The sequence below is a fragment of the Globicephala melas genome, chromosome 1 (assembly GCF_963455315.2).
Source record: "Globicephala melas chromosome 1, mGloMel1.2, whole genome shotgun sequence".
Classification (NCBI taxonomy): Eukaryota; Metazoa; Chordata; class Mammalia; order Artiodactyla; family Delphinidae; genus Globicephala; species Globicephala melas.
The window spans coordinates 74,601,409-74,616,235 of record NC_083314.1 but is presented as its reverse complement, the minus strand read 5'-3'; the positions used below and the strand labels follow the sequence as shown (position 1 = coordinate 74,616,235).

Below are 14,827 nucleotides of genomic sequence, written 5' to 3'. Positions count from 1 at the left end.
ACTATCGTGAGCTGCCTTATGATTACTTTGCATCTTTTCTGAGTACTCACCATCTAAACTGGGGTCATGGCCATTGAAGACTCTAGGAATTGTACCAACAATTTTGTATGGGACAGGGGCCTGTGATCCCAAATATGGAAAGTGTTGCTGATCTCGGGTATCCCTGAAGACTGGGGGAAGTCAAGGAGATTGTTTCTGTGACATGAAAGAGTTGTTGGACATGAAAAAGTGGTGAAATGCCTGTCCCTCAAGATGAGTCAGATTTATACTGGTTGTCATCGACCTGGGCTGGTTTGGAAGCTTTGCATAGAGCTTGGGGGCTAGATAGATCTTGGAGATTTCTGGACTCCTAGCTTTTTGCTTGAGAGGGAGGGGCAGGTTGGGTGGGTGGATGGATGGGAAAGGGAGGTGGCAGGGTCTGTGACTTGAGTTAGCTGTAGGGCACTGTGGTGCCCAGGAGCCACAAGATAGGTGGCATGATTCCTCCTCGGAGCAAGGTTCAAGTAGAGATGGAAGATACCGGGTATCGTTCACCAAGCAGCATGCAAATCCTACTGTAGACACTACTGAAACCTGTTGCTGAGGATACTGGGACTCCAGTAGGGCTTGACTGCAGTGGCTTCCTGCAGGAAGGGACTGTTAAACTCCTGCAAGAAGAAAAGCCTTAGGTGCTAGGCAGAGCAGTGTTAACTGGACAAAGATGCCTGACTCTAGTCGTTGCAGGTTCTGAATGGGGAAAACACTAGGGGGAATTGGGGTTTGACAGTCCTGGTGACAGGAAGGCTAAGGCCAGAGGGGCAGTTTGAAGAAGTGTTTGGTGGGGACTTGGAGACTAGAAGAAGTGAGGAATCTCATCATGCTTCTGCTCTTGTCGGCTGGGGTAACTTGAGGAGTCTGTTTCTCATTAAGTACAGAGGAGGGTTTCATCACTTACAGGAAAACCACCCGCTTATCTGAAATCTGACCTACTTCAGGTTGGAGCCAGACAGGGCTCCTGCATCCCACAGGGACACTTGGGCTGTAGTTGTCCAAGTCAGTGCATCCAGCCAGCCTTCAGCAAGGAGCATTAGCCCGTACCACCACTCCCACCATCCACAGAGGCACTGAGGGCTGAGGTCGCCCCTCTGGGGTGTCATAGTGAAGTGAGGTGGTGAGGTAGGCTCAGCAGGGCCCCAAAGTCTGAGGTCCCATGGCGTCAAGTGCTGTTTCTGTATTCAGTACGCTATAGACGCAGCCCTGCCCTCCTGAGTTGCCACACTCCTGGGATTCAGCAGTTCAACTTTCTCATTTTAGGGGCTGCATCATGATGGAGCTGGAAGTGCTTTGGGTTGGGAGGCAAGGCGTGGTGGTCAGGGGTTGTCCTGGTGTCTTCTGGGAACGGATAGTTAAGCCAGATATCTTTCAGCTTCCTCTTGCCGGCCACCTCCTTTGGTTCTCTGGAGGTAGTATTAAGCCTTTTTATTTTTTTTGCAGTATGCGGGCCTCACTGTCGTGGCCTCTCCCGTTGCGGAGCACAGGCTCCGATGCACAGGCTCAGCGGCCATGGCTCACGGGCCCAGCCACTCCACGGCATGTGGGATCTTCCCGGACCGGGGCACGAACCCGTGTCCCCTGCATCGACAGGCGGACTCAACCATTGCGCCACCAGGGGAGCCCTAAGCCATTTTTTTAAAGCCACTTTTTACTCCTACTAAAGATGACATTATTATTTGGTGGTTAGAATTTCTTGGTTACCAAGAGAAATACAAGTTAGAAAATGGACAGACTTTATTTGGGAGGGCTTCCTGAGGTAATAACCTCAAGTTCTGATAAATAAACAGGAAAGAGAAGACAGGGATGAGGGAGAGGGAAGGAGGAATAAGGAATGATAACTTGGCTCAAATTGGCATGGCAGTAGCAGCCAAGGGGCGGGGTTGGTGGGGGCGGGAGGTGAAGGCCTTGGTCAGAAGTGGCTCCCAATGGCCCTAGAAGGTGTTGGAGGTGCTGGGGCAAAGCCCAAGTGTTCAGTGCTGCATTGCCCAGGGCAGAGGAGCTGAGGAAGGTGAGGTCCACAGGAACAGGCTTAGGACGCAGACTTAGGAACTGCCCAGAGATGGCACAGCTGTCACAAAGGGGGTTTCAGCTCTGACCCTTGGGCAGGGACCTGGCCAGGTCTTCGCCCCAGCTGGGTGCTGAGCTTGCTGTCCAAGAAGCCGCAGTCTGTTGAGGGGATGGTTGAAGTTCTGTGGGGCCTGGGGAGGTGGCAAGGGTGCTGGAAGGCTTTGCTGTCTGCTCCCAACCTTCTTTTGCCCCCTCTCCCTCTGCTCAGCTTTGTTTCCGGTGGGGACACATGTTCTAAGGCCAGTAGAGGTAGTTGGGGATGGGGCCTCAGTGATGACTGGCCCCCAGTCCTCCTTAAGTGGGTCCATGGGGAATGATGTGCTATAGACTCGGGACAGCTGAGGTTGGGGTTTAATAGCTTCTCAGCCCCCTGCCCCTGCCCTGGTCCCCTGAGCCAGAGTTACAGGGTACTTTACTGAGACTGTCTACTGCATTAGCTGAGGGAGCTGATAGGATAAAGGGGACAGCTTAAGGGAGACAGGAGCAGGAAAAAAAAGACTTCAGGGTCGGCCATGGTGCTAAAGGGGCTGGAACTGGAGGAAAAAGCTGGAACCTCCACTTGCAGCAAGGCCTGCTGCAGGCTCTGAAGGGGATCTGGGGCTCGGGGTAGGAGACTTTTCTTTCTGACAGGGGGCTGAGCCAGAGAGAGCCCTCCCTAGAGGAAGCTGGAGGGATGGAATAACCATGGGAGATTGAGTCAGCTGGGAAATGCCCTCCCTCTCCCCGCCCGAGGGGTCTCTGCTGGGGCTGAGGAACCTGCTCAGCACAATCGCCAGGCTCCCTTTCCTGTACTAGTTACTCAACTTCTCTATCCTGAGGTCTCACTGCAGCCCCAGGCCCCCGTGGGAGTGAAATCAGCAGGATGGTGCAGGGGTGCCTATGGCTATGGTGGGGAGAAGGGAGGTTCCACTACCTTGGTCGTCAGGGCTGGGCCTGCAGCTGGAGCCCTCAGGAGGACCGGGGCCTTATCCTTTGGCCTGGGAGGGACCTCACAGTATAAGGGGGAACATTGGACTGGGATGACAAGATCTGGTCCTATCTCCAGTACCCTGTCACCTCCCCTCTCTAGACCTCAGTTTCCGATTTGGTTGAACCAAGAAGTCAGTCACAAGGGGTCTGGAAGTCCCTTCCTGTCCCAGTCCTGCTCGGCCAAGCCCCTCGCTGCCTGGTCTCATCTGCTCTGGACAGCAGCCCTGTGGGCAAATAAGGCATTCTCTCCATTTCAAAGCAGTGTAGGGAACAGTGGTGCAGAAACAAGTTCCCCTGTTAAAGGCTGGGCAGCTTGTTAGCAAACAGCCGTGACAGGAACCCAGGGCTCCTGACAATGCCATCATCTGGATCCTCCCACCCACTCTGGGGAGTCCACCCCTAGCTGTGAGGAGCTGAAGAGGGAGGGGGAGATTCCCTGGGTCCTGCTCACCCCTTTCTAGCAGGCTTTGCTCCTTCAGAAACACCAAGTGGGTCCCTAGGCATTTCTGTCCCCTCCCCAAACCCGCCATCCTGTTCTATCCCGAAGTCTAAGGAAATCCCATCTTCTGACTCTGATTTCCAGCCCTTGCTATACAGCAAGCCTCTCCTTTTCCTGCCTCCTCCCCTGCCACGAGGAACCAGCCATGAGGTGACTCCCTCAGTCTAATCTAAGACCTTTCTTGTGCTTTCAGCCTCCCCTCCCAAAGCCATCTGCTCCCCTCCCCTCCCCCGTCTCTTGCTCAGGAGGGAGTTTAGACCTACAGACAGAAGGAAGTGGAACCCCACTCTGTTGACTCAGCAACCATATTTCTCCTTGAGCTGATTAGCACTGAGTGGAAAGGAGGGGAATTCACTAGTCACTGGAGCTGGCCCTGCACCAGGCTGGGGGTGGCATGGTGGTGGCAGCATCTAGGCCTAGGGAATATGTCTTCAGGGAGGGGGTCTGGGGGGCTTCTGTGATTCAGGCAAGTACCCAGAGCCCCTTGGCAGGAAGAGAGACCTCGATGGGCTCTGATTGTCTTGACTGAACTCTCATAGAACAGGCTGGGACCACAGGAGTACCCAGAAGCCCCCTGAGTGGCTCCTGGGGGCAGTCTATTCTGAGCCCTCAGGGCCATCCAGGTGCAGACACAGCCCTGCCTCAGGGAGCCTCCAGTCTGATAAAAAAATAAGACCCAAGGCAGATTCTTCTAGGTGGTTGAAGCTTAGAATGCAGAGCTTGGCCACAGAGGCAGGAAGATGGCTCTGAAGTGGGTCTGGGCAGACAGGAGGAAGCCTCATAAGAGGAACAGGGGAGGCCTAAGCCCAAGAGGCTGGGAGCTGCTGCAGGGGGGCTCCCCATCCTCCTAAGGGGCTCACACACATAGGCTAACAATGCCCCCTCCCCCTCCCAGTCCTGTGTTTGGCAGGGGGTTGGGGAAGGAGGTGCAGGGGCTACCTTTCAACCACTCCCCTCCCTGCCCCTTTCTTTCCTGGCAACCCGCAGGTGATGTAGCCACTCCTCTGCCCCTGGCTAGCTGCCCAGCTCACCCCAGTTAGGGAGAGAATACTTTTCAGAGAGAGGTCTGTGTCCCTTGCCTTGCTGTCTCCCTGCCCCCAGCCCATAGATCTGTGACCCTTGCCCAGGAGTCTCTCAACCCCCGACCCTTCTCCCACCATTGCAATGGTCGTTCAACCACTTGCCTTCCACAATATGAGAGAGAGAGTCAGAAGGAGAGACAGAAGGAGCCTGGAGTACTTGAATCCCTGTTGGGGGAGGTGGTTGGTGATGATTTATTAGCCAGACAAGAATCAACAAACAAGTTCTAACATCTGTTCTCGCCAAACTGTTCCTCAGACAACAGCAGCATTGGACCAGGGCCCAGACTCAAAGGCTCAGAGGGCCAAGGAAATCAGACTCCAGGAGGAGAAACCAGGGCAGCGGGCTGCAGCAGGGCCCTCCTAGCCCACTTCCTTAGAGGCAAGCACTGAGCCATTGGGTTCTTAGAGACTCTTGGGAGGGAACCAGTGAGTGTGTCCCTAAAAGGAAGCCGACTCCACATTTGCTCCTCTGACCTCCAGGCTTCTTTGTGGGGCCTCAGACCAGTTAGGGGAACAGGGGTAAGCTGGGATCCGGAGGAGGGGAACAAGCACCCGGGCCCCTATGAGGCAGAACTCTGGAAAGCAGCCAGATTTCCTGAGGAAATCTCTTGACATTTCCCGTGGTAAAGAGTTAGTGGATGTGGGGTATGGAACAGAGCACTAAACAGGAAGCTGGGGTTCTAGTGCTTGACCTTGACTAAGCCACTATCCCTCTCTGGTTTTGTTTCCTTATCTGCACAGTGAGGGAGTCGAACTTGATCAGTAAGAGCAAAGGATATGCTGCTCCTCTTCCTTCTCTCACCCATGGCAGACATCACTAATCAATCACAGAGTTCTTTTCTGCTGAGTTCAGATATGACCTCAACATCCTTTCCATTGCAGCGCTCTAGGCAGCCACAATGAATGGATTGGAGTTGGCATGCGAGGTGACACCTTTTTGCCATCTTTGCAATGGATGATGGCTGAGGTCCTTTCCAGCTTTGATCATCTACAGTTTGTTCCATCCACATTTTGTGAGAAGGGCGCCTGGGTGTGTGTGAAGGTCTCTGGACCCGCTGTTCCAAGTTATCCCCCACCCCCGCCCCACCCCAGCTCAGATTCAGCAGCTACTGAGGAGGCCCCAGGGGGAGCCACGCCTGACCTCTGTTCTGAAGCACCTGTCTAGAAAGGTTGTGGGGGAGGGTGTGCCCCCAGCGGGGTAGGGGCTTGTGGGGCACAGCAGCGCCTTGTTCAGCCACAGAGTTCTCAGAATGCAGTTGTTGGCCACCTGGATTCTGTAGAGAGAAGGATGGTCCCAGGTCACACCCTCTTCCTTCTGCCTCCTAGGCTTACCTGCAGCCTCAAGGGCCAAGACGTCTGATCTTAACAGACATTGGCCTGCAGAGAGGAGGTCTAAACCTCTCTCATTCATTCAACAAACATTTCCTGAGCACTTGCTCTTTGCCAGGCACTGTGCTGGGTGCTCTGGAAACAGAGATGAACAAGTCCCAGCCCCTGCCCTCAGGGAGCTCACACTCTGCTGGGGGAGAGGGGAGATGGGTGTCAATGATCAGTGGCATGGCAGGTGTGTATAAAGCCTCTGTGTGGACGGCCTCTGCGGTGAGGTCAGGGAAGTCTTTGCAGAGGAGGAGAAGGGCAAGCTGAACTTGAAGGATGATTAGAAGGTTGCTGGGCAGCCGGAGGGTGCACTTGCAGGAAGTAGCTATAGGCAGAGGGACTGGCATGTGCAAAACCTTGGGAGGTTTGCAACCACTTGGTGTGTTTGGAGGAATGTGACCAGTTCTGGGAGGGTGGGAGCAGCTGATGGTAAGACTGAGGAGGTGGTTCCCCAGCCCACACAAGTATAGAGGGCCTCATGGGCCAGGTAGCTGTTTTAGAAAGACCATTCCGACTTTCTTGGGGCTGAGTGGGTCAGAAGTGGTAAGACTGGTGGTTAGGAGGCCAGTTAAGAAGCCCTTGGATAAGTCCTGATGAGAGATGATGGGGGCTGAAACTGGGGAAAGGAAAAATATATTTAGGAAGAGACTCAGCAGGAATCAGTGGCTTATAGGGGAGTGAGGGTGAAGAGAGGGGAGACGTCAAGGGAGCCCTACGATCTTGAATAGTTGGGTGACTGGAGAGGTACCCGATCAGAGAGGGAACAATGGAGGGAGCCATCCAGGGAGTAGGGTAAGAACAGTGTTGGCTGTGCTGAGTCCAAGAAGCTGTGGGATGCTGGGGAGCTGAGCAGAAGCCTGGAGAGAAGTTTGCGTAGAGACATGGACTGGTGACCTCAGCTCTAGGATGGTAGCAGGTGGCAGGGGTGTGGATAAGTGGGAGCAGGCACAAGGGCTGAGCAGGAGCCTGAGGTGCCAGAAGTGGGGGGGAGGGTGGGGAAGGGCCTGAGGAGGCGGGCAGAGGCAGAGGGATTGCGTGGGAGCAGCTGGTGGGTCTAACACATCCCATGAAACAAGATACTGACTTGAACTGATCAGTGAGAAGACTGGGCAGGTGGGAGGATGGAGGAGAGGAGGAGTGTGCAGAAGGAGGGGACGTGCAGGTACCCCCTCCCCTGAGCTCATCTGAGGTGACACAAGGGACTCCAGGTGCTCTTCTTTAGGAGGTCCCTGAAGGCTGAGGGGAGGCAGCCAGAGTGAGAGTCCCAAGTTCAGACTTGGGAGGAGATTGCCAGCACAGGGTGGGGTCAATCTCAGGTGGGTCTGAAGAGGACAAGCCAGGTGAGAGGGACACAGGCTCAGTTGGGGGAAGGCTGACGGGGCCTCTATTTTCTCTGAGAAGTGGAGGGAGTGGGGACTTGACAAAGGGGAGGCAGGTCCCAGTAACTCCAGGCAGAGGAGAGGGAGCAACTCTGGGCCTGGAAGAGGGTTGCTGGCAGCCTGGACCCTCTGTCCTTCCCATCTCACCTCAGACCTCTGACCTGCATTCACCCTGACCCAGGCATCCTGTCTGAACACCTTCTCCACCCTCCGCAATCTGCTTTCAGGAAATCCTCCTTGCACCCCCATTATTTACCTGGCTTCCTGGGACAGGCCTGGACTGGCACTTCTGTAGGACTTCGTGCCTGAGGATGCACGGCGGGCCCTCACACCCTGAATCAGGCACCTTCACCTCCACCTCGGCATAAATGTTGCTGGGGCCTTCCCCGGGGCTGCCACGGCCCATGGCATAGAAGTCTATGGGTTCATCAGGTTCGTGGTAGATGGGGTTGGAGGGCTTGGGGGGCGGGGTTGGGCGGGGTCTCGGAGAGGGGCTTGTGTAGACTTCGGGAGGCAGCTGAGGCTTGGCGGGGATGGGAGGCTTGGGCTTGGGCGGCTGGGACGTCTAAGAGAGAAGGTAGGCGGGGAGGAGAGTGGGTCAGAGCAACACAGGCGGGGCCAAAGCTGCAGCTCAGCCCGAGCCTCCGCTCCCTGCAGGCCCCGCCCCCTCCCCACTGGCCCCGCCCCTGACCGCAGGGCCTTCCGTCTTTTCGTCTACCGGCTCCTCCACTCCCTCAGGCCCCACCACCTCTCTCAGCCCCTCCCGCCCAGTACCTGCTTTGGCCCCCGCGCCCCATCTTTCTGCATGGGGGCTGCGCTTTGCTCCTTTTTGAGGATTGAGGTATACTGAGGTTGTGAGACCTGGCTTTTGCTTCCAGAGTCTGATTCTTCAGTCCTTAGGGACAGTCCTGCGGGCTCAGGAGTCTGCGGGGAAAGAAGGAGGCCTCAGGGACTTGGTGCACGAGGGGCGGATGGGAGTCGGCAAGTGATGCAGGGGGGCGCAAAATAATCTCGTCCATACGGATAATGTCGGGGGTGGAGGTGCGACACAGAAATTTGGGTGGCGCTGGGTTTCTGGGTGAGGAAGAGGCGGCAAGGAGACCAGGAGGCGGGACAGTCGCTCTGGTCACAGGCCATATTTAGCATTAAACTTAACTTCATCTGGAACATAGGGCCAGGCCAGTCGCCATTTGTACCTGTGGTTGTAAAACTGCAACAAGGCTTTAGAAGTCTTTAGCCTAAAATTTTTCCGCATGGGGATAGATCTCCAAGACTTCTGTGCCTGTGTTTATTTCTGCAGGTGCCAGGCGACTCTACTTTATGGAGCTATAAGCTAGACATTCTCGGGACAGAGACACTGCCTCAGGGATGAGGAGATGAGCCTTATAGGGTTCCTTCCCATGTTAGGTAGGCTTTTTGCTCAGCATTTATCCCTGGGTTCTTGAATGTTCTCCACATGCCCACTACTTTTGGAAGGCTCAGGCCATAGGCCTTTTCTCATGCTTCTGCAATCCACCAAGTGTATGTCTCCATCTTAAGGTGTATAGGCCGTTCATGGATTCAAGTCAGAATTCTTTTTCCTTGCCTCAACCCCCTAAGAGTTCTTAGCATTCCCTTTATGAATAAAAAATAGCACCTCTACCCTGCTGCCGAAACAGCAGCACCTTAGGAGTCAACCTGGACACCTCCCTCCCTTCCTCCCCACATCTAACGGAGCACAAACCCTGCTCCTTCCACTGCCTAAATATCTTTACATCTGCACACCTTCTCCACGCCCACAGCTACCACTCCAGTTCAGGCCTCCTAAGTCCTCCTCCTGCATCATCTTGCCCTGCTAACCCACTCTCCACTCCGTGAGCAGAGTAAGCCTGCAGAAGTTCCCTTAGCAATCCTTCCATGGCTGCCTGTTGCTCCAGGATAAAGCCCAAACTCCAGAAAACGTGAGTGACAAGACCCTCTGAGGGCCGGTCATGGAGCTTGGTCTCTGACAGCTCTGCCTTTGGCTCTCGCAGCTCCAGCTGGCTCCCCTCCCCACCAGACTTCCCTACACCCTGTTCCAACTGCTTGGGAATCTTCAGGTCTCCACTTATTCCTCACAAAATTCTGCACAAGAGTTACCCCTAGGCACAGTCCCTCAAGGCAAGTTCTTTTTTTTTTTTTTGCAGTACGCGGGCCTCTCACTGTTGTGGCCTCTCCCGTTGCGGAGCACAGGCTCTGGACGCACAGGCTCAGCGGCCATGGCTCACGGGCCCAGCCGCTCCGCGGCATGTGGGATCTTCCCGGACCGAGGCACGAACCCGTGTCCCCTGCATCGGCAGGCGGACTCTCAACAACTGAGCCACCAGGGAAGCCCAAGGCAAGTTCTTTGAACTGACTCCAATCAAGCTCTATGAAACTATTCTTGCCCAGGTCACCAGTGACCTTCTGTTGGCCAAATCCAGTGGTTAATTCTGGACGCACTGGGACCTGCTCTTCCCTGATGCGTTTTCTTTGCTTCGCGTCTAGAGCATCACACTCCTGGTTCTTCTCCCCTCTCTCTCTGACTGCTCCTTCTCAGTTTTCTTTGTAGGTTCCCCCTTATTTCTGCAAACTCTCAATGCTGGAGACTTGGTATTCTTTTCCATCTACACTCATTCCTGAGATTTAATCCCTCCTGAAGCCTTTCGAATCAATCCGTCTACATGCTGATGGCTCCCAAATGTTGATCTCCAACCTAGACTTCTGTCCTAAACTCCAGATCCCTGTATTCCAACTGCGTACTTGACATCTCCATTTGCATATTGAATGGATGTCTCAAACCGCAAGCGTCAAAACTGAACTCGCCATCTCCCCTGCCTCCTGCAGACTTGCTCCTCCTGTAGCCTTCCTCATCTCAGTCAATGACAACTCCATCTTTTCACACTCCTCACCCAATCCTGCAAAAACCCTGTCAGCTCCACTTTCCAAACAGACCCAGTGTTCCACCTCCTCACCCCTTCACCTCTACCAACCGGGTCCAGGCTGCCATCTTCTCTCCTGACGTATTGTAGTGGTCTCCATCTGGTCACCCATGTCCCTCTCAAACTTGCCAGGTCATGTCACTCTTTAGCTTGTAACTGTCCAGTGCCATCCCATCTCACTCAGAATAAAATTCCAAATCATACAAGAATTTACTGGGCCCCTTTCCTTCACCCCTGTGGTCTCATTTCCTACCTCTCTACCCATGCTAGCTTCCTTACTGCTCTTATTCTTATTCACACACATCAAGGATCCTTCTGCCTCAGGGCCTTTGCACCTGCTGTGCTATCTACCTAGAATGTTTTTCCTCTACTTATCTGCATGACTTTCTCCCTTACTTTATTCAGACCTTTGTTCAAATGTCCCCTTACCAGAATAGCCTTCCCTGATGTTCCTATGTAAAATAGCCCCAACCCTGTCACTCCTTGTTTCTGTATTCTCTGTTTGTTTTCTGTATTAGCATTCGTTGTCTGTCTCCTGTCACTAGAATGGAAGCTCCATGGAGGTAGGGGTATTTGGGTCAGTTTTGTTTACTGCAATTTTTCCAGTGCCCGGACCAATGCCTGGCACAGAGCGGTCCCTCAGAACTGCCTGAACTTCCTCAGGGAGGCACTCTCTGACACGGCTCCCCACCACGTGAGCTCAATAGCACCCCATTCTGTATTTCCTCTCTCATCACACTCTCACACTTGATTCCTATTATATGTCTTTGCCGCTGGTAAGTAGCTTTGTGGGTTTGACACCCATATGTCTTGTCTCAGTAAATATCTCTTAATTTAAAGAACAAATGACCCAGTAATTCCCTGGACGTCCAGTGGTTAGAACTGGGCACTTTCACTGCCGAGTTCAATGCCTGATCAGGGAACTAAGATCCCACAAGCTTCGAGGCAAAAAACAAAAAAACAAAAAACAACCCCCCCCCCCCCCCCCCCACCAAATGACCCGTCTGCCTAGCTGGCCACTCCCAGCCTTTGTGTGGCTGGGCTGGTCTCTCAAGGACCCCTCCTCCAGCACACGCATCTTTCTGGAAGGGCATCTGCGTGGAGATGTGTGGGCAAGGGAGGTTTGGCTGGGTCGTCGGTGGGAATGGGAAAGTGCCTGATGTCGAGGTCCTGCGGCCTGGGCTCTGCGTGGGGAGGGGGCGCTGGCCTGGGTTCCCAGGGTCAGGGTCAGTGTCAGGGCCGGGGATGGGGGCTGCGTACCTGGCGGGCGAGGGGCTCGGTGAGCGTCTCCCCGTAGGGGCTCAGCGGGCACGCCTGGTAGTGCCGCAGCAGGTCCTGCAGCCGCGCGTGGGCGCTGTCCTCGCCCAGCACCACGTGGCGCCCGTCCCCGAGTTGGGCCAGCAGGAAGTGGCGGCAGCAAGTCCGGCTCCTGGAGGCACTAGTCAGGATCAGACCTGCTCCCTCTTCCCGGCCAGGGCACTAGCACGAGGAGTGACCCCTACCCGCCCCGCGCCCGGGTCTCCCACCCTTAGTAGCCTGGGGGCTGAGCATAGACCTCCTCCACCCCTGCTGGGAGTCAGCATGAAGTTCTTCCCCTCACACGTCCGTCAGTATCAAGCCCCGCCCTCTGATTAGCCCGAAGCCCCGCCTCCCTGTCGCTCAGCGCAGCGCTCCGCCCCTCACCTGTAAGTCAGCACAAAGGTCACGGCGCTCTCACTGAAACGCACCAAGTAGCATCCCTGAGGCTTGCTCTCTAGCAGCCTCTCAGCCTCTCTGTGGGTGATGGAGAAGACACGGAAGATGCTCAGACTCTTCCAGCTTCACCCCCTGTCTCCCTGGCTCTCATGGGGGGACCCCTACCCCCTACCAAGAGGGCTTAAGTGGCTAGAGAAGGGTGGAGGTGGGAGAGAGAGGATGTGGGCACTGCGCTCCTGCTGCAGGGACTGGGCGTAGATGGTCAGGAGACCTCCCAGCCCTGCATCCTCTTCCTGGCCTCATCCTGGCTGGAAAAGCAGCCTGGGGTGGGGGACTAAGGGGGTCAGTACAGTGGCCGCAGCAAGAGGGATGGTAATAGACTCCTAGACTTCAGAAGTCACAAGCTGAACAGAGGATGTGAACAGAGAGATACGGGAGAAGTGAAGCTGAGAAGTGGAGGAAGAGGGAGGAACTGCAAGGGAGGGAAGAAAGAGGAGAGGGCTGGAGAGAGCCAGAGGTAAATAAAGATGGAGGGAGAGAGACTGAGGCAGAGGTGGAAACTTGAGCACTAGAAGCCTTAGAGACAGGAGGAAAGTTGAGCCTAGAAGGGAGAAACTGAGGCACGGAGTAGGGGGTTTGGGCTAGAGCCTCTCCAATGATCTCCCCCAGGAGAGCTGCCTTAACGAGGAGCCTTGGAACCTCCAGGTGTCATAGCCTGGCCTGTAGCCTCAATCTACTCCTGACTGACCGCAGGACCCGGGACTGGCTCCTGCCCTTCTCTGGGCCTATTTCTTCCTCTGTGACTCACCTCCGGGTGATGAAGCCGTGGAACCAAGCAGGGGCTGCCCCATGCTGCAGGAGCTCATGGGCCTGGGTGTTCTGGAACCAAGCCTGAGTCTCAGCCTGCAGGGACATGCCTCCTTCCCTAGGCACCTCTTCCTTCCCAATATCCTTTGGGCTGCAGGCAGCCCCTGGGGCCTGGGGAGGTGCCTGGATAGGGGAAGAGTTCAAGGAGGGGGAAGTAGCCATGATTAGTGGTCCTTCTTCTGACTTCAAGCCAGCTACTCCCTTCTCATCCTCATACCTAGCCCCTCCTGGACATGTGGAGGAAGCTCCCCGTCCCCCATCCCTGTTGCCTATTTTAGGGTATAATTGCTCAGAAAGTACCTCCCAAAGTGTAACTTAAATCTCTTCTTTAGGTCAAACTGTTTTTGTTTCCAGGGAATTTCCTTCCACTTCCGTCTGGGTCCGTGGGCATTTGATCCAGTAGCAGTGAACTGTTAAACTGTGCTTAAATGGGAGTGAGGCCTTCCAGATGGACAGAAAGGCATTCCCTGGCCTGAGGGATGAAGGGAACGCCAGAGGCCAGAATGAGGGAGGGCTCACCCTACAGTAAGAGGGACTGAGCTGGTTCACAGGGAGGATTTCCTAATGACTGGGTGAGTGAGAAGGTCTGAGATGAGGATGCACTGGGCAAATGAAGGCCACGGACAGAGATGCAGACCCTCCCTCTGGGCCGCTGGCTTTGTCGACAGCCTCCAGCTCATTCCTGCCTTGGCCTCTGTCCCCCTGCAAGCCCTCACCCGTGGGACGGTGGGAGCAGAGGAGGGAGCAACACCCCCCAGGTTCCCACTCACCGCAGGGTGCACAGCGGAGGCCCTGGGGCTGGGCTGGGCTTCCTGGGCCTTCAGGGCCTGGAGTCTGGGTCCCGGCAGCAAGCCCAGGCTCTGGCAGCTCCTGCGGTTCAAGTCTATGGGCTGGAAGGTGCTGAAGGTTATGGTGGGGGCTTCTTGACTCCCTGTTAGCACAGAGAAGTTTCTCAGTGAGGGCCTGCCTCTCCCTCTGCCGCCCACCCCTCCCCCAGGCTCAGAGGCGCCCCATAGGCCTCTCCCTGGGGACCTGGAGGACAGGGACAGTTGTGACAGCAGGAGAAATGCAGGAGGGATGGCAGACACGATTTCTCAGGGAGGAGGAGTAAGGGGCCAAGGAGGCGCAGAGGGGCTTCTCAGGGAAACTGGGCCCCAGGAAGGAGCGCTGGTAAGCCAGCTGGCCTTCGGCTGGTCCGGAAGTCCTGAAATCCGGGAAAGGAGGCAGATCTCTTCAGGGCAGGTCCCTCTGCTGGCCCAGGATCCTCGACCTCCCAGCCCCCTTCATCCTCCTGCTGCCTCCTCTCTCCACTCGAAGAAGCCCTCAGAAGACCCTTTCACCCTTATCCTCAGGGATGCGTGGACCTGGAGCCCCCGAAGGGGAGCAGGGGTTGTGGGCCGCCTGCCCGCCAGCTCTGGCTTGAGGTGTGGCCCGTCACCCCTGAAGTGGGAGCTCAGGCCCAGAGGGAGGAGAGCAGGCATCATGGGGGTCTTGATGTTCCCTCCCACCCACATTCCCCAACTTCACACTTACCTTGAGGGCATATCTGGGCCAGGGGGAACTCCATGGGGGCAGCCTAGGAAAGGAGCCCCTGGAGCAGGGTGTGTGTCTGGGCTCTCAAAAGGTGTGCACACTCAGCGACTCATCTCTCCTTTCACCCCAGCCCCCGGGGGCAGGAAATGTCGCCTCACCCACAGCCCTAGCCCTTGCGGAGGACTCACGTCATGGAAAGCCGTAAGACAATTGTCCCTCCCCCGGAAGCCAGGCAGCTGAAGGTGGTGGTGGTGTGGTGAGTATTTGTGTCATTGTGTGTCTGGGTGTTGGGGAGTCCTTGTTGCTGTCTTATCTCCATCTCTCCGGTGATTCTCTCTCCACGCCCTCGCTCCAGACTGGGGCTTCCCTTTCTCCCCCTCTCTCTTT

The 14,827-nt window shown here is 55.6% G+C and overlaps 1 protein-coding gene across 2 annotated transcripts; it reads right to left on the bottom strand.

Moving 5' to 3' along the window:
• Window positions 1–5,756: 5,756 nt before the first annotated feature.
• SH2D2A (SH2 domain containing 2A) lies at window positions 5,757–14,474 on the bottom strand. 2 transcript variants are annotated; one of them, XM_060286520.1, is made up of 8 exons: window positions 14,441–14,474; window positions 13,757–13,838; window positions 12,849–13,037; window positions 12,029–12,148; window positions 11,606–11,774; window positions 8,181–8,330; window positions 7,663–7,971; window positions 5,757–5,924 (listed from the first exon to the last, which is right to left on the bottom strand). In XM_060286520.1, the coding sequence occupies exons 1-8, from the start codon at window positions 14,472–14,474 to the stop codon at window positions 5,757–5,759; spliced, it is 1,221 nt and encodes a 406-aa protein (XP_060142503.1). The 2 variants fall into 2 exon arrangements, with proteins under 2 accessions (XP_060142503.1, XP_060142514.1); XM_060286531.1 differs by having other exon boundaries at window positions 12,029–12,118.
• Window positions 14,475–14,827: the final 353 nt, after the last annotated feature.

Bases quoted from the DNA above. Each gene is read 5' to 3' on its own strand.
- SH2D2A (XM_060286520.1), bottom strand. From the start codon at position 14,474: ATGGAGTTCCCCCTGGCCCAGATATGCCCTCAAG. The intron at 13,839-14,440 runs GTAAGTGTGAAG...CTGTGCTAACAG, and splicing joins GGCCCAGATATGCCCTCAAG to GGAGTCAAGAAGCCCCCACC. The intron at 13,038-13,756 runs GCTGCCGGGACC...GAACTCTTCCCC, and splicing joins AGCTGCCAGAGCCTGGGCTT to TATCCAGGCACCTCCCCAGG.